This window comes from Magnolia sinica, chromosome 10 (genome assembly GCF_029962835.1).
Source record: "Magnolia sinica isolate HGM2019 chromosome 10, MsV1, whole genome shotgun sequence".
Taxonomy (NCBI): Eukaryota; Viridiplantae; Streptophyta; class Magnoliopsida; order Magnoliales; family Magnoliaceae; genus Magnolia; species Magnolia sinica.
The window spans coordinates 78,897,608-78,915,759 of record NC_080582.1 but is presented as its reverse complement, the minus strand read 5'-3'; the positions used below and the strand labels follow the sequence as shown (position 1 = coordinate 78,915,759).

Here is an 18,152-nt window from a genome sequence, read left to right as displayed (position 1 = left end):
ATTAGTATTGGCAATTCCATAGATGTTATGGTGGCATCCACTTGTGCTAATTCTAATTCTTAGAGTTATGTTTCTCTTTTTGTTGGATACTTTATTATAGTAGATGGTAATTCTTAAGCTAATTAAATTAAAAAAATAAATTTAAAAGTTTTTTTTTAAAAAAATAAAATAATCCACTACAGTTAAAAATACAAAAAGGCTAGGCCCAAGCTTGAAATTTAACCCTGATGACTAGGCCAACCTAGTCAATGCCATGATGAATGGTTCAAATTAGGCGCTGGCTTGATCCCACTATTAAGCAGATCCTATTATAATGATTTAAAGATACTTATTAATGATTTAGGTTCTTATTAGATGTACCCATATCCATTGAATCCGTGCCATGCTTTCCTATTCCAAACCATTTGTACTGAGATTTATTAGACTCGGAGATGTCCAAAAAGGAAAAAAGAAAAATAAACTGGACTTCCTTCAAACCCTAGTTAAATTAACTCATTTTCTCATATCTTGGTCCTACAAGGCAAGGGCCATAGGCAAGTCTTTTTCAACCCAAATAGCACCAGGATGGATCTGAAACCAAGGCATAAAAGATTAGTGCCAATGCATGAAAATCGCCCTACTCATTTATTTTGATTATAAAAAATTGAAAGATGCAAAGCTCAAGTAGACAATACCATAAGAAATATTGTAAAATCATGCTTAAAACTCTAAATTCATGCATTGTAGTTCATCCTTGCTTTGATTATAAAAAATTAGAAGATGCAAAATTTAAGCCATACCATAGGAAAATAGCGTAAAATCATGTCTTAAAACTCTAAATTCATGCACTGTAGTTCATCTGCATGGATTTTGGTGGGTTTCTTTATTAGGAGGACCCACACTCGATTAATGGATAGATGGTGTACCTGAGTTTTGGTAGAAATTTCGGATTCGGTCAATCGGGGTCGGGCTATGCCCGACTGAAGTTGCAGCCTTATCTCTGACAGATGTGTGGTCCATCGAAGGGCATTCATGGAATTTCACAATGGCCTAAACTAAAAATACGGACATTAACGGACGGGAAGAGTAGGCAGTCAAAATGAGTGGGAGCCGAGCTTTCTTCAAATCCTCATTCCTTCTCCCATCCATCGTCTCTACTCACACCACCACCCTCCGATCTCTCAGAGGCACCATCTCCAGCCGTCGGATTCGAATGGCCACTGAAATCTCCCACGGTGGGAAAAGCGGAGCAGGGGAGGAATCTTCGTCCAGCAAGGAATATTCCACCACTGCCGAATCTCCTTATCTCCAAGCGTCCTCCGCCATCGATTTCCTCTCTCTCTGCCATCGTCTCAAGGTCGGACCCACCATCATCTCTAACCTGTCCCACCGAAATGGGACCCAAGAGTCACGGGATTCGTCATCTGGACCGTTCATTTTGCGGGCCCTAATGTGGATGGACGTCCAACTTATGATAGGCTGATCTTGACTTTCGAGGTGAAATCCGTCAGCTGTATTATCTTAATTGCTTGACTCGTGTTGATTTCTGGAACCTGGTCCATCCATGGTGGGATCCGCCCAATGAATGTGTTGGATCGTCGTGGACATGTGTTGTGTGTATGAATTTTCTGGGATCAGATGCACATGATTGATACCGTCTTCAAATGATCTGCAGTGAATCCCAGTTGCGGAAAAATGACCTGTTTTTCTTGATTTTCAGACGACGAAGAGAGCCGGGTGGGTCCGGCGCGACATTCAGGACCCGGAGTCGATCTCCGATCACATGTACAGAATGGGTGTCATGGCGCTCATCGCTGCGGACATTCCTGGTGTCAACAGAGACAGGTTAGTTTCTGGAAACATTAGTCTCGAATAGAATCTGGAATCCATTGATTATCATTATCCTTTGGGCTTGTTGAATTGTGCTCAGCTTAGGTGGATTCCCCACACTCCCTGACTGTGGGGCCCACCTTGATGTCTTTGACGAACTTCCATGCTGTTCATCCGTTTTGAAAGCTCATTTTAGGTCATGATCCCAAAAATGAAGCAGTTCCAAATCTCAGGTGGACCACACCACAGGAAACAGTGGTGATTGACCATATAAAACTTCTTGTGGGCCACAAGTTTTGGACCAAACTGATATTTGTGTGGTCCCTTCATCCAGGTCTTTGTGATCTTATCAACAGGTGGGCTAGCAAGTAAACATTCTGGTGGCCCCCAAGAAGTTTTTAATTGTGGGGATTCATGTAGCCGACCCCAATTTCTAGTAGTGGCAATATAATAATAATAATAATTAGTATAACAACAGCAACAACAACAACAATGAGCCATTATTTTTTATTTTTTGCTTTGTACCATTGTGTGCATTACCATTTAAGAGAGTGTTGTAACAAAATCACATACTGTCAGTTTCCGAGGAGCTTTTCAACCTCTTGCATTCATCATTAGGAATGCTATCAAGTGAATATTTGGTAATTCTTAAACAAACAATTTCCAATATTTAAGAGGCAATCCTACTCATTACAAATGTAGGTGAAATTGATAAATGGCTCATGTACTTTGCACAACTTCATCTGTGTCACAAGTGGGGGAGATTATTTTGTGTACGATGAGTACCGAAATGAGTTGTGGGCACGAGAATCATGAAAGCTAACTAAACAGGTGCACAGAGTGGGAGGATGTGAAGAGAATGCAAGAGGAGATTGCAAGGAAGATGTATGATAACTATGTTAATAGCCAAAGGGTTTAAAAATTAGCCTTTTGTTGATTTTTAATTATTGTTAGTATTTGATTGCATAACTAGTGTACTTATTATATTAAATTTCAATTGACTTGCAAAAGAGCATTTTGGCTTTTGTTACGAAATAGTTACATAATTTGGTGAAAGGCCTTTTCCATGCCAAAAAGCTATTTGGTTTTGTGCATCCAAAAACAGATACCTGCAAATGGCCATCTTGCCCAGAAAAGGTTTTTGGCTAAAACACCTATTTGGGCCAAACCCCCTTTCTCCAAAACTGTACATCCAAACACACCCTACACGTATGGTACAAAAGTGTGTCTAAGTGCATTGAAATGCATCTACGTGTGTCTAAATACAGTATGTATGCTTAAGTTCATCTATGTTCAATGTACTCGGATGCATTTAGATGCACATTGTACACGTACAGAGCTTTATATTGGATCCAGGCTCTTTTCCAAAATATTATCCACTTAACTGACTAGGTTTTAAGGTGATTGGCCCATTTTGGTGGCTGATCCTGGTCCAGACCTGTCTGAACTTCCCCTTCAGTTAGGGTTATAAAACTGATTGCAAGTATTCGTTTATCATGAACTGGCCTGTTTAGAATATAGGCTTATGATCATCGCAGAACTTCTCATTGATTCGGCAGAACAGTAAGGGCCATTATGTTAGTTTACGATTTTTTATTTATTTTTGGGTGATTATGGAGACTTCTTCTAACACAGCGAACTGCATATGGGTTTCTCTTGTAGGTGTGTGAAAATGGCCATCGTCCATGATATTGCTGAAGGTGGGATGCTTGATTTTAGCTTCTTTCCAGTTCTATAGTTTTTCTTGATTAGAAGATAGATGGGTAGAACAATTCTGTATTTGATCATCCTAGCAAATTTGCCAAAAAAGAAAAACATATAAAACTCAGCAAGTATGCAACTGGTAACTAACGAACACAGAATGGAAAACACCATTTATCTTTGGAGAGCACAAGTGACTTCGGAGATGTTTTAATTGCTGCAACAATCTAATGTGTATATAGTAAGTAAATAATTGAAATTTTTACCTTTAGTACTTCAATAATGCGAGATGGCACCTGAATTACTCAAGGCTCTAGAGTCATCCATTCACATTAGTGTTTTGCTTTTGTTTTTATCAGCCATTCTTTTCACTATTCCTTGATTAACATAATCTTTGTTTTATGTTGCTGTTCTTCGTGAAACTAACTAGGAATTTGCTAAGTCGTCCTTTAAAAAAAAAGAGAACATTGCTAAATCCTTCTTTCTAGTTTTAGGCTGCATTTGGATGCAATTTGCTCATGTGATTTTGAAAATTTGGGCCTTCAGCCAAAAAAAAAAAAAAAAAGAACAAAAGCTAAAAAGAAAAAAGTTTCACATGGTTTCTTGAACGACCTGTTTGATATATGCATGCAGAAGAGAGTTTTCTTGTAAAAACGTACCAAATTTGCAAGAAAACATAAACAACTTCAATTTGGAACGTAACATTCCTTCCCACGTTCTTTATTTCCAAAGGTTGGTGATTGTCTCTTTCTTTTTTCTTTTTTCTTTTTTTTTTCCACTTGGTAGATACCATCATCTCTTCTCCCTTCTTACCCCACTGATAGGATCTAATACCCATAGAAAACCCTTTAACTGAGCTTTTTGGTGCTGGATTTCCATGAATACTTATTTTTTGCAATTGTGGCCGCTGGAAATACCTTGTAGGCTTATAGTTATGGTTGATGTTGTTGAGGAATTAGGAGAAAAATTGTTGTCTAGATTGATATACAGCCAACCAAACATGTCACAGTTGCGACAAACTTAATGTATAATCAGAAGAAGTTGCAACAGACACCATTCTTTGAACACCATGAGGGGAGGATGCTGATCTACCAATGTCATAAGTAAGAACCTTAATCCAAATAACTTCATCTGGAGTAGCTTTGGCATTCTTTTATTTGGTCTATATTTTGAAATTTTCAGTAAGTGCATATACTTTAAACCTTTTTCGAATAGTTTCTCCATCCAATGGATCACTAGATTGGCAATGAAATCACGGATAGTGTGTGATTCATTCTAATGAGGATATATAGCATAAGGAAATAAATGTAACCGTCGTAAGTCCGAACTATTACCTTTTTCCCCTTTCTCACACCGTATGCACCGCAGTACCTATTGTTCACACCCCAAGTATAGGGTTGTGATGTAGTAATAATTTCGGTAAGACCGAGGTCGAATCCACAGGGACTGAACCTTGTACGTGATCTGAAAATAACTTGAATTAGAACCAGGCGAAGGTGAAATCTAAATCTGAATAATTGAGGAAATAATTGTGATTAAAGTGAGTAAACTACTGAAATTAAAGGTGGGAACTAGGGTTTTCAAGGATCCACTTGTAGAGATCAGGGAGATGTATGCTTGATTCAAGAACACAACTGGAATCAGAGTCCCATCTTCATCCAGATGGAAGATATATCATTAAAAATCAACTATGAACTTCCTTTGATCTAGTTTTCAAGAGATGAGAGGTGTGAGACTTAGAATTGATTCCATTACAAAACCATGCCCATGAGACAAAGCAAACAACAGAATTTAACCAATCCACTACCAATCTAAGAGAGTTATGAACGTTAGGAAGGATTCCATCATCCAACCATGCTCAGGAGACGATGGTGAACAACAGGGCCTCCTAGATTCATAATCTCAGAATGAAAAGAACATACTCAAAACTATCGCAGATCTACTGTAATTTGAGTCACAATAAACCATTAAAAACTAAAAGTATATCTTATAATCAAACTAGAATCAAAGAAGGTTTATAAACATGAATCAAGGTCATAAAAACTACCCATCATGCTACAGGCTTCACCTCTTGGCCCTAGCTAAGAGGTTTAGCTCGTCATAGACATGATCAAGCTAAGATCTCCTAATGAAAACATCAAAGAAAAAAGAAAGAAAATCAAGGAAGAAGAACAAGGAAAACTTAGCCGGCCCACGCTCTTCCCTCTCTCTCTCTCTCTCTCTCTCTCTCTCTCTCTCTCTCTTCACCTCCACGGCTGCGCTGGGGATCCAGGATGATGCCCCACGTCTCTGCTTCTCTCTCTTTTATAGCCTGTGTGAGGCGGTCGGCTGGGAGAAGTCGGTGGCTGTGGAGAGCTTTCGCAGCAACAGCCGCGTGCGCAAGAAAGTTACGCAGCAACTTGCGCTCGGCTCGTGTTTGGCGCGGATAGACGATTCGTTGCTGAGATCTAATCCATTCAGTGTTCTTGGCCTTGGTCGGACGTCCCATGGAAGAGTTTTGGATGGCCAAGATTGTCAGTCCGATCCTGGCTGTGGATACGGGACAGCCCGGATCGTCCGGGTTTCTTCGAACACACGTCCGTGTAATGCGTGCAAAAGAACCGATTTTGTGTTAATTGTGGGGCCCTTGATTGACATCAAAAGAGAAATCCAACCCGTCCATTAGAATTGTGGCGAAAAACCCATCAAGACTGTGTACTTTTGCTCGTGTTTGGTGCGGCCAATCAGGATTTTTACTCTACCGTCCATTCCTGCGTTTACATGAGATTTGCCTGTGTGGGCATGCATTGAGGCAAAAGGAGATCTTGGCTGGGGTCATCCCCACCCCCTGGACTGAATGGGCGCTCCTAAACGTCCATGTGATGAACAGTGTGGGCCCGCTACATGTCCCAGCGTCCGGACGTGCGAACGCTGGTGAAAACGGAAATTTCCGTTTTTAAAGGAAGGCTCGGTCAGCCCTCTGTTTGATCGGATTCTCCGTCCGGTGCATCTCTTGTGCACATGTACCCTATGTACATGCAATGTACATGTGGGGTCCATCGTGATGTATCTTGGGAATCTGTTCCGTTCATCTCTTTTGTCATCTCATTTAAACAATTGGGACCAAAATTGAGGCATATCCAGATATCAAGTGGGCCCCAAATCAGAGATTCATGGCCTGATTTGTCCATTGGCCCACTTCCTCAAGGATCCAATGGCTGAAATTCAATGTGTACGGTTGATTTATGGTCCTCAGGCCAGATATCAACTTTCGAACCGAACGGATGGTGGGAACCCTGTGATCTTGCATTCTGGACGATTTTCAGGCCCGTTTAACGTGAATGGCTTGATTTTCTCGGATCTCCGGCGTGTAAATTCTTCAATCCCGGTCCCCTGTGGTCCGTCCCTTGCCTTGGTGACTTCTGAGCGTTAAATTCATGCTTTTAGTACCCTTTTTCAGTCCAGGCTCCTAAATTCACCTTGCAGCACAAACACGATTAAAATAGGGCGTTAAACGGTATCATGTTCGTAAAATCAGGTAATCACTGGGGTCTAATATACAATATTTGACCCTCAACACCTATAACTTCTTTTAACTATATCTTCTTTTAGGCATGGACCATGCTTAATGATCAACCAAAACCTGAATTATCACCTTTACATTATCAAAAAAGAAATAACCCTTTGAAACCATATTAGTTGTTTAATAAAATTTTTTTTTTTTTGAAAGAATAGTAGTTATTTAATAATGATGCCCGCTTTTGTTTTTAACTTCTTTTTCATGTATTGAAGCTGTTTGTTTAGAATCTGCGCCATTTTGCTTACCCTCTTTATTGCTTGAATAGCCATTGTTGGTGACATCACTCCTTCAGATGGTGTCCCTAAGGAGGAAAAAAGTCGAAGAGAACGAGAAGCGCTAGAGTACATGTGCAAATTACTTGGCGGAGGGTCAAGAGGTAACTTATGCTGTTATTGGTGACAAATTCCATGAGTCATGACCATGGTGTAGGAATATAGAATTAAATCTTCTTTTTTTTCAAAAGATAAAATCATTTTATTAGGAAAAGAACAAAGACAAGCAATCAATGCCCTAACAGCTACAAATAGAGCACAACAAAAAGAGCAAAGAATTTAATCTTCTTGAAGTTAAAAACAGACTCATTCAAATTTTATGAGAGAGAGAACTTGGGACTTTGAAAGATCTCTGCGTAAAGATTCTTGAGGTCCCTAACTCAGCGTCGGTTGATGATCAAATAGTTCTTGACTGTTGATACTTCAGAACAAAATAATTTCTCTCTTACAATCTGCCCTTCTATGACAATGGATAGTCAGAACTCAGAAGTATATGGAGCAATCTATTCTTTGATAATGTGTTCTAAATTATAGTAACCGTATCACCCTCACCCTCTGATCCCTTTTAGTTAGGATAAGGCTTAGACAATGATGATGATGATCATCCTCACCCTAAGGATGTGTAGTATGGTTGGGCCTTGAGGGGCCTGTGCTTCAGTGATCCAGACTGTTGATCTGATGGGCCCTGTCAATGGTGGACAATGCTCCACAAATATCCTAGATTGGTGTATCCACCAATCAAGGGATTAAGATCATCCCGTCTTTCTTTGGGCCACCCATTAGATCAACTGTCTGGATATCGAACCATGGCCCCCACTTACACAAATTGAAAGCTCAAGGATGTTGACCTAGGTGTCCCAAATCGGTTATGTAATGGCTGTAACGACCGTTACGTAATGGTAACAATCATAACCATTACGCATTATGGGGCCGTAATGGCTTTTACAGAAAAAACAGGCTGTAACGATACTGTAACAGTCCCGTAACGGAGCCGTAACAGCCATGTAATAGTTTTTTTCAAAAAAAAAGGGACTGTAACGGCTGATACAGGGGCCGTTATGGCCAGTATTATAATGGTAACGGTGGCTGTAACTGTTACCGTTATGGGACACCTTGATGTTGACACATCCTCAGACCAAGGATATGTATTGCTTCTTTAAAACTTTATTGAAGCCACCTGCACCATTGAACATGGGCATGGTGATTTGCCTCACATCTACGAAATCTCAAGTTCACAATGAAGGAATCAAACTGTTTGTACCAACACGGCAACACCTTGGCGCCCATTTTAAACTGTGGAGCGAACTGTCCAGCAAGTAAACTATTTTTTTCTTCAACGAAGCCTCCCAATGAGTTATATAATTTCCTCATTAAGATTTTCATGCAAAAAGTGTTCTTACATCTAACTGTTCAATCTCTAAGTCGAGCATTGTTGCCATTCTCAACACGGTAGGAATAGTCCTCAAACGAAAAACTCGAGAGGAGCCTTCCATATTTAGGAAAATATATCTTCCGTTTGCTCATCACCTTTGTAGATTACCTTCGTTTACTTTCGTCTTCCTTTTTGCAGCAAAGGAAATAAGTGAATTATGGATGGAATATGAGGAAAATTCTTCCCCTGAAGCAAAGGTTGTCAAAGACTTTGACAAGGTACACTACCTATCTCAGTATATGTATGATGTTGAAATCTTGAAATAATGAACCAAGGAAGGTTTTAGATCATAGATGAATAATAATGGGGTTCCTATATTCTCGAATTTCAACTTGTTACCATATCCACTACCAGGTATTGTTGGGTACATATGATAGTTTATTTGATTTGATTGGCATGTAGCTGAAACAAATTGAAAAGGATGCTGTTTGTAGATGTGATCACAATCTAGGTAATCTAGGTGTTGGCTATGCACTTTTGTTTATCTTCCGTGGCTATGCACTTTTGTGCAAAATGTTCTCGCATGCCTGATTTATGCTAAATGTATATCATCTAAAAACTGTGCATGTGTTTGGAATGATATACTCTTTTATTTTTTATGGTGGTGAATTCAACCAGTACAGTCAATGGATCCACATGCAACTTTCTAGACTGGTTTCCTTAGTTATTCTGTATCTCCAGAACTTTTCATTTGGGTTAGCCCATGATTTTCGTATCTTCAAAATGTAAACAGAGCTTTTATGTGGTGCTAATGTGATCTGAGAGTTCCATTTTTTTAGAGGGATTATATGATCCTTGGCTCGAGTATACATATAGTTCAAGACCGGAGTTTGTATAACTGTGCCTCAACGTTGGGACTTGATCTGCCTTGAGTGCAGTGTAGAATGCCCCGGTTTTTGCAGGCCATCAATTTATGGTCAGGATTGTCCCCATATGGAGATCTTTGGGGCATGGTCCGTCCATGGTGGGGTCCATCAGATCAATGCTCTGGATCACCTAGCCACAGCCTGATTTGTAAAGCTTAGAGCTCGGTGATACTGTTGATCACCTAGCCATGGAGCGTTTGACAGGTCATTAGCTTTGCTGCTAATGGACATCTACCGGTACCTGCAGTAATGATGTTTGCAGTGACATTCTCTATTTGCCTTAGCCATTTCTTTATTAGTCGTCATCATCTAAGCCTTATCCCAACTAAATGGGGTCAACTATTTCTTTATCAGTAAGTATTTTACCTCAAAAACTAATATCTGCATTTTCCCCCTTTCCTTGTCTTCTTTTAACTTTGAGTTTTTCTTCGAGCAAAGCTGCTATTGATCAGTTTTTTTCTGTTCTTTTTTTTTTTTTTTTTTCATGCAGGTGGAGATGATACTTCAAGCTTTAGAATATGAAAATGGTAAGGCTCATTCTCTCGATTATTTTCATCTAAAGGGCATTGCTTTGAGAGATTTAGTGTTATATTTACTTATGAGAGCCCTCTGAAATATTCTATGACGAAAGCAATGAAAAACTGTCTGCCTTTTGAAGTCTTATTTGAGAAATAATTGAAACCGTTTGTGCCTTATTAGAAGCTAAAGCAATGGGTATGTCTATTCTGTGACATAAATATATGTATCCGTGAGACCAGATTCATGAGTTGTAATCTAGGATACCATGTGTTTGCATTGATTTTAGTTGGGTATTGAACTCCCATAGGCACTCACAAGTAGCCAAATATACATAAGAAGGAAAGAGAGCGCACATAGTTGAAAGGCTTTTATTATTTTGGTTCTTAATAAATTTCGGGCTATAGTCTGGCACATGCCCTTAATTGCATTCTAGAGGAAATACCCTTGATTCTAAGGACCTTTTTGTTTCACCAATTACCCTAATAATGTAAAGGAAATGTGTCATCATTATGAGTTTACCACCACCAAACCAAACACGGGAATTGTCAGTCAAATGCAAATGTATTTAAGAGATAGGTAAAGGAATCTGTAGTCATTGCACTTTTTCTTTTCATTGCATTATTGTGAAAATCTTTAATCCAAATAGTGACATTAATGTATTTTGATAATGATTTGATATTAATATAAAAATTTGATCAATACGATTTTACTGTTGATAAACGAAATATAGGAATTGGTAGTCAAATGTAGATGTTGTCAGGAGACGGGTAAAGTTTCCTTGACAGTACCCAGGTAATTGATGAAACAAATAGGCCCTAAGGCAAAAGCTCAAGAGAGTTATAAATGAAATATGCATGCTACAAATGATGCATGTTATACAAATTATCTCACACTGTTAAGAGGGTCACTTAGCCTTAGCATCACGTCTCCCAACTAGCTAGAATATGCTCACCACTTGGGCAAGGGACATCGGGTGTTACTTGGAAGACCGGTGATCACTTTATAGGGCATCAAAGAGTCATGCTTGATTTCTCTCATAACTGACCAGCTCGAGGCAGTATTGAGTTTAGCTTAAGTGATTTGGTATGGGACACATACCGCAGTAGCAATGGAGAGGGTTAGTGCATGACTGTGTCAGCTCAAAAGATAGGGAGCATATAGTTGTATCCTCTTGAACAGCACAGGACTATGCAACAGGGAGTCAAGGCACTTGACCATCTAAGCTCGTAGCTTTCTAAATACCAGACTACATGAGGTTGTGTAAGAGGGGGAGAGTATAAATTGACTTAGAGAGGTAGACATATAGTTATTTAGTGAATGAAAACACCAACCTCCAGGATCATGTACCGCTTGTTGAGTGGTAAGCATACGGTGCTAGGCTAGGGCATCATGAGCCAACCGTTCAGCATGATTATAAAGCAGTTGAGTTAATTGAATGGGCTTGGGAATAGGATACATCTCATGAGCTCGTTGGCAGGTGGGAAACCCATGTCATGAGAGCAACTTGTTTGGTCGCCATAGTCATCTAGTTGAGACATTGAATGCGGAATGTTGAATCTTCACAATCCTCGATTAGACGTAAATCGTCATTTGTATAGTAAAAGATGTTGTTTGCTCTCTGGCAATCACGTGACAAAGCTACCCGCTGTTCAAAGCATACATGTAGTTATAAAATACTGCATCTCAAGCATAACGGAGGATACCGGGGGGCTTCCCCTCATTAGGGCTGGAACATACGATCCTAGTATCAGAACCAATGCCCCTTTTATGGCGGCTTTGTCTACTGTATTACAATGTCTTGCGAAAATGACTGTAACTCGTCTGGACCCCTTTTTTAGGTTAATCAATGCTCGTTGGAAAGGAAATTAGCTTAGCTTTTCAATGAGATATTATACATGGCCATTGGAGATCATTTGCCTTGAGCGTGGATGCGCTCAAGGACGAGTGTAGTGGTCGGGTAGGGACAAGTTGTTCCTCCATGCGGCCCCACAAGAGCAATCACAACTCCTTGGAACTTTGTTCGAGGTGATTCAAAAGAAAATTGGCTTAGCTTTCCTACGAGGTATGATATGTTGCCATTATTGTGTGGACGTTTTGAATGCAGGGCTGTGGTCGAGTGTGGGCACGTTGCCAGCACTAGGTGGCTTCACGAGAACTGCCATAACTTCCTCCTTGGCACTCCATTTGAGGTGATTCAAAATTGATTGGAAAGGAAATTGGCTCAACTTTCCAATATTTCCAATGGGGTGTGATATATTGCCATCACTATGTGGATGTGCTCAAAGGATGCGCTCAAAGGACACATTGGAAGCTAGGCTGGGCTCGAGCACTGACATGTTGCCAGCCCCACAGGGGTTCACGAAAATGACCATAACTCCTTCCTTGGAACTCTGCTCGAGGTGATTCAAAGCTCATTTGAAAGGAAATTGGACATGCTTTCCAACGAGGTATGGCCTTGGTCAATCAAACATCATTTGCCTCGAACGTGGACATGCTCAAGGCCCATGGTATGTGGCCCACCTTGACGTGTATGTGAGATCCACTTCAACCATTAAATGCATAATCCCACATTAAGCCTAGGGCCAAAAAATCAGGCTGACCTATGATTCGTGTGTGCCACACCAAAGGAAGCAGTTTGGAGAGAGACATTCGCCCTTGATTTTTACTGGGCCCACTGTGGTGATTATATGAAAACTACTCCAACCATTAGATGCCACACCAAAATTTAGGCATGAGGCTAAAAAATTAGGTCCATCTGTGATTCATGTGGGGCACACCAAGGGAAATAGTTTGAAGGGTGAGTGTTGCCCTGTTCAGTGTACACTATTTTCAATCATGTGATCCATTTGAATCTCAGATGGGGCAGATTTTTGGGCCTTGGGCCTAAAATGGGTGATGCACCTGGTGGTCAGGGTGGATTTCACACAGAGGTCCACGTGAGTTGGTGACCCCTTTGCAAGTTCACTTCCATCAACAAAATGTAACGGTAAGGTACCCTAGCAAGTATAATACTTGATATGCATGCACTTGGGAATTGTACATGTGTCATATGTTAACTCAAATTAAACCAATTAAATTGTGGAACCCACTATCGTTGAGTCACAGTACCAAAATTAGATAGTTTGAACAATCCTGACCTTTGATTCCTGGACACTTGTTGAAATAGGACCATTGGATATTTTTCATTCCGAACTCCAATTAATGTCCGCCAATCTCATCATTATGAGGAAATAAACCTAATTTTTGGGTTATGAGACATAATTTGAACAATTTAATTATAATTACTAGTACTTCACATGTGCAATTTTTAAAAATAATTAATTAGTTGTGGTTTCATCCATGTCTTCTATGATTTATAAATTGTATGCATTTTTTTGTTAATAATTAATATAGTTGCATCACTTTTGTTAGACAACGCACAAGTAGACAGTGCATAGGTAATGACCCTATATAAAGGAAACTTATTATATGTACATGTTTTTTGTGATCTTTTGATTTTTAAGTGTATAATGATGGCTTTTTTAACGTCCTTGAAGTTTCATTGAAAAATTCAATCAATTTCTCAATGTTTTCCAAAAACAGTGAAACATTATGCGATACATCCAATAGTTTCCCATGTGATACCTGATATGTTTCCGTATCCCAAGGGTGCGATACATCTGTTAATTCCAATGTTGAAAACATTAGGTGTGGCCGTGTGGGAACACTCCCACAAAATAATGAGACGCAAGTGAGTTGGCGATGTGTCCCACCACTGCTGCAAGTTCTCCTTTTGCATACAAATTGGCCCTTAATGAAGAATTTTCATTTCTACCATCAAAATAAAGAATTTTAGTATGTCTCATCACTCACTTTGAAAACTGACATTTGTGTTTTCTTTGTCAGACCAAGGGAAGGATTTGGAAGAGTTTTTCCAGTCCACTGCAGGTAAATATTTTTGGATGAAATCTATGGTCACTCAGGTGAGGAGGAGATTGAAGAGGTGAATCTCAGTATTTGTGGTGCAAGTTTATGAGATCCTGGGCAATAATTAGGTGGTGTGGAGTGTGAACATCCCCTAGCTGGAATCAGTCCAATCCACTCATCAAGTGGACCACTGGCATGTTTGGTTCATGGGCAGTTAGAGAGAAAATCACCAATGACCTATATCCAATATGTGTGTACAGCCAGATGATTGGGCTAGTCTGTCATGCTTGCACAAAGCCTGACTTGGTATATGGCCTGGATCTTGCACAGGTGCAATGTTGGCACCTGTATCATGATTCATCTTTTTAATCTCTCCTTGCTGCAAATCTATTTATCATTTTTCTTATTTTTGTCACTGTTATATATGATTCTTCTATATTTTTGGGGCCATCTACTGCTGACTGCATCTGACTATCTGTCAAGATGACACCATGTCGGGCAAACCCAGCTTTGGTATATTCCAAATTCAAAGGGAACAGATGGTTAGTAGTCTTCTTACTGGTAGGGTACAACCAGATCATGTATAAGTTTGAAGAGTCACCAGCATTTTTTAAATGGTGCAAAACTAACATTAGAGTATTGCATGTCACCCCCATTTGGTGATCGTAAGTTACCCCAATCCCAAACCTACTCATGTTACTCCACCATTTTCAATTTGTGTCCCAATATAGCATTTATATTCTACCAAATGATGGCTAAACATTCTCTAGCAACAATCTCCGTTCTGAGGGGTTTTTTCCTTGTTATGCATGGGCCATCCATTCTGAGGCCCATCATATCAGCGATTGAGCATGTGTCTGACTTGCACAAACTGAAAAGCCAACCAGTACTGTGCACAAAAAATTCGGCCAGGTACTGTATAATGCCTTCTGAAATCTTCTGCAGGTTCACTTGCAGCCTACTGAGTAGGGTGCAACTTGGGCGGGTTGGATTGAGGGTCAACCCGAGCCCAACCCAACCTCAAGAGCACCCAACCTGTAACCAGTGTTTGTGATATCGATAATACCGGCTGATATTTTCAGCATCACACCTCGGCGATACGAAACCCCAGAAAGTACCTCGACTTCTTTATGCCGATGATATATCGGGATGTATTGATGATATTGTCGATAAGAGAAATGGTGTTTTATTTTTTCTTTAAAAAAAGATACAAGTAAATAATAATAAAAACCTCAGTTGCAACGAATTCCAATTCTTCCACTTCCTCTTCTCCTTCTCCTCCTCTTTCCTCTGCAGCTTTCCTACATCTCTCTCTCTAAGCAAAACGAAAAGTCTGCCGCGTCCAGGTGAATGTGTCTTTCATCTCGTATTTAAAAGGTAGACCCCACCGTAATGTTTATGTGAACTCCACCCCAACCACCTGGTGCGTCACCCCATGTTAGGTGTAGGGCCCAAAAATCAGCCCAATTTGTGAATCAGGTGGAACACACGATTGGAAACAATGTACAAGTCAATGCTCACCCTCCAAACTATTTCACCACCTGAATCGCCTTTGGGCCTAAGTTTTGGGCCCCGTGCATAAATATTGTTGTGGCATATATGGTTGAAGTGAATTTCATAAAATCATCACTGTGGGCCCCATAAAAATCAAGGGCGATATCTCTTTCCAAACTATTTCCTTTGGTGTGGCCCACTTGAATCACAAGTTAGCCTTAGTTTTTTGCCTTGGGCCTATGTGAGATTACATATCTAATGGTTGGAGTGGATTTCACGTACCACATCACGGTGGGCCCCGTAAAAAATAAATGTTGGGCATACCTTTGCTAACTGTTTAGAGGCTAATATATATATATATATATGGGAATTTTTTATGAGGTCTGCCTTGATGTTTTTGTGAGATCCACTCCAACCATTAGATGTGTAATCTCACGTTAGGCCTAGGGCTAAAAAAATCAGGCTGACATGTAGGTGGGCCACTCTGAAGGAAATAGTTTGAAGAGAGACATTCACCCTTGATTTTTTACAAGGCCCACTATGATGATTATATGAAATCTACTTCCACCATTAGATGCCACAACAAAATTTAGGCTTGGGGCCCAAAAGTCAAGCTCAAACGTGATTCATGTGGGCCACACCAAGGGAAATAATTTGGAGGGTGAGTGTTGCCCTGTACACTGTTTCCAATCATGTGGTCCACCTGAATTACGGATGGGGCTAATTGCTGGCCCTAGGCTTGATATGGGGTGATGTAGCAAGTGGTTAGGGTGGATTTCCTATAAACATCACGGTGGGCCCACCAGAGCCACAACCCCTTGCTCGCCAACTTCCTTGTCCATAAGAGATTTGTACGGTAGTCTGGGCTCATGCACCAAGAAACTGTACATGTGCCACATATTAATTCAAATTAAGCCAATTAAATTGTGAACCCGAACACAAGTTGAAGCCCTACTACTGAGAGCATGGTTAAAAGACTTGATGATTGACTAGGACCAACTCGTTCAGGTTGGGTTGGATCAGTTGGGTTAGGATTAACCCGAACCCAAGTTGCAGCTCTACCACTGAGAGCATGGTTAAAAGACTTGGTGACTTGGACCAACTTGTTCAGTCTAGACTCAGGTTGGGACTCGCCTGAGTCAGGGGTGACTTGTGGTATCAAACTGGTTAAAGTTCGATGAGTTGACTCAAACAAGTCTTATCCAACTTGCCTGAGGTTTTTTTTTTTTTTTTTTGGGGGGGGGGGTGGGGTGTTAGTACACACACTCCATGTTAGCCACCCCCGCTAGGGTTCGATACCAAGACCTCAAGTGTTGAAACGAGGTATCTCCACTCAGTCTGCCAGTTGAGCTATGGATCTGGGTGTAACTTGCCTGAGCTTAAAATGATGATTGAGAATAAGAATTTTCTTTCATCTCTTGGTCCATAAATGAGATATCAAATACCGGAATGCAGTTTATTTTGAAAGATCACAGTATTTTGCTGCTCAGTTTGTTTTCATTCTCCTTATAACTTTTGAATCTTCCACAGGAAAATTCCAGACAGATGTGGGCAAAGCTTGGGCTGCAGAGATAGCAGCAAGAAGGAAAAAGAGAGATGGCTAGCTTTTCCTCTGAAGAAAAAGAAAAAGAAAAAAAAAAAGAAAAGGAAGGAAAATCAAGAAGCCTTCATGTTTTTGTTCTGTGCTAGTGCAGCCACATGCGTTTGGCTTCTGGGTCGATGAGAATGGTGAATGCCTGTATTAATTTTTGGATGGTAGATGTTAGATGGAAAAATCATTGTGGGAAATCTTTCAAGAATTACCAATGCTCTTGGAGATGTCTTATCCTTAATTTCCGAGTACATTTTCAGGTTCAATCTGACGTGGGCACACTGAAGTCAACTTTGATGATCTATTGTACTAGAGCTAAGGCTGTCATTGTGCATGCTTTTACACCGTTTTTCAGATGGTGATGGTTCCTACATGTGGACCCATCCACAGTGGGGCCTATTATGCAAATGCTCTGGCTGAAAGGCTGCAAACCCATCCAGATTTCACCTCTTTCCCCTTGTACCATTATGTAAATGCTTTGACGTAAAGGCTGTAAAGTAAAAATTGGGAATTAACGATCCAAGCCAACTATGCAGTGGGCCTCTTCGTGGACGGTTGATGCACCAAAAATTCCACATATGGGAAGATCCTAGCTGCATGATATTTGTCCTTTTTCTTTTTCTTTTTTGGGTTGGAATGAAAATCAGGAGATAGGCCCTTGATAGAGTGGAATGGTGGACATGCATTCATATAGCCTATCCCAATTAGTTGAGATAAGCGTTAGATGTTGATGATGACATTAAACCTTGCTAGATTATCCCCTAACCATTATTCATTGGCCAACTATTGGAGGGTTAGCTTCTTTTTTTTAAAAAATAATAATAATCTTGGAGATGTTTTGTCCATGGACATCCAATCCGGATCATTGAGCTGTGAGGTTTGAAGCAAATCAAGTCCGAGCAGTGCTAGGGAGATTTGCAAGATGAAATATTGCAGTGATGGTTCACATCACAATTTAAATGCCAATGTGGCAGATTTGTTTCAGATTTATGGGGGTGCACCT

At 40.2% G+C, this 18,152-nt stretch overlaps 1 protein-coding gene across 3 annotated transcripts; it reads left to right on the top strand.

Moving 5' to 3' along the window:
* Window positions 1-1,063: 1,063 nt before the first annotated feature.
* Window positions 1,064-17,415, top strand: LOC131217092 (uncharacterized). 3 transcript variants are annotated; one of them, XM_058211839.1, is made up of 8 exons: window positions 1,064-1,336; window positions 1,700-1,824; window positions 3,472-3,509; window positions 7,335-7,445; window positions 8,912-8,991; window positions 10,130-10,166; window positions 14,044-14,085; window positions 17,089-17,415. In XM_058211839.1, exons 1-8 carry the CDS (start codon window positions 1,079-1,081, stop codon window positions 17,160-17,162), a joined length of 765 nt encoding a protein of 254 aa, XP_058067822.1. In that variant the 5' UTR covers window positions 1,064-1,078; the 3' UTR covers window positions 17,163-17,415. The 3 variants fall into 3 exon arrangements, with proteins under 3 accessions (XP_058067822.1, XP_058067823.1, XP_058067824.1); XM_058211841.1 differs by lacking the exon at window positions 1,064-1,336 and adding an exon at window positions 1,339-1,476; XM_058211840.1 differs by lacking the exons at window positions 10,130-10,166; window positions 14,044-14,085; window positions 17,089-17,415 and adding an exon at window positions 9,176-10,076.
* The last annotated feature ends 737 nt before the right edge of the window (window positions 17,416-18,152 follow it).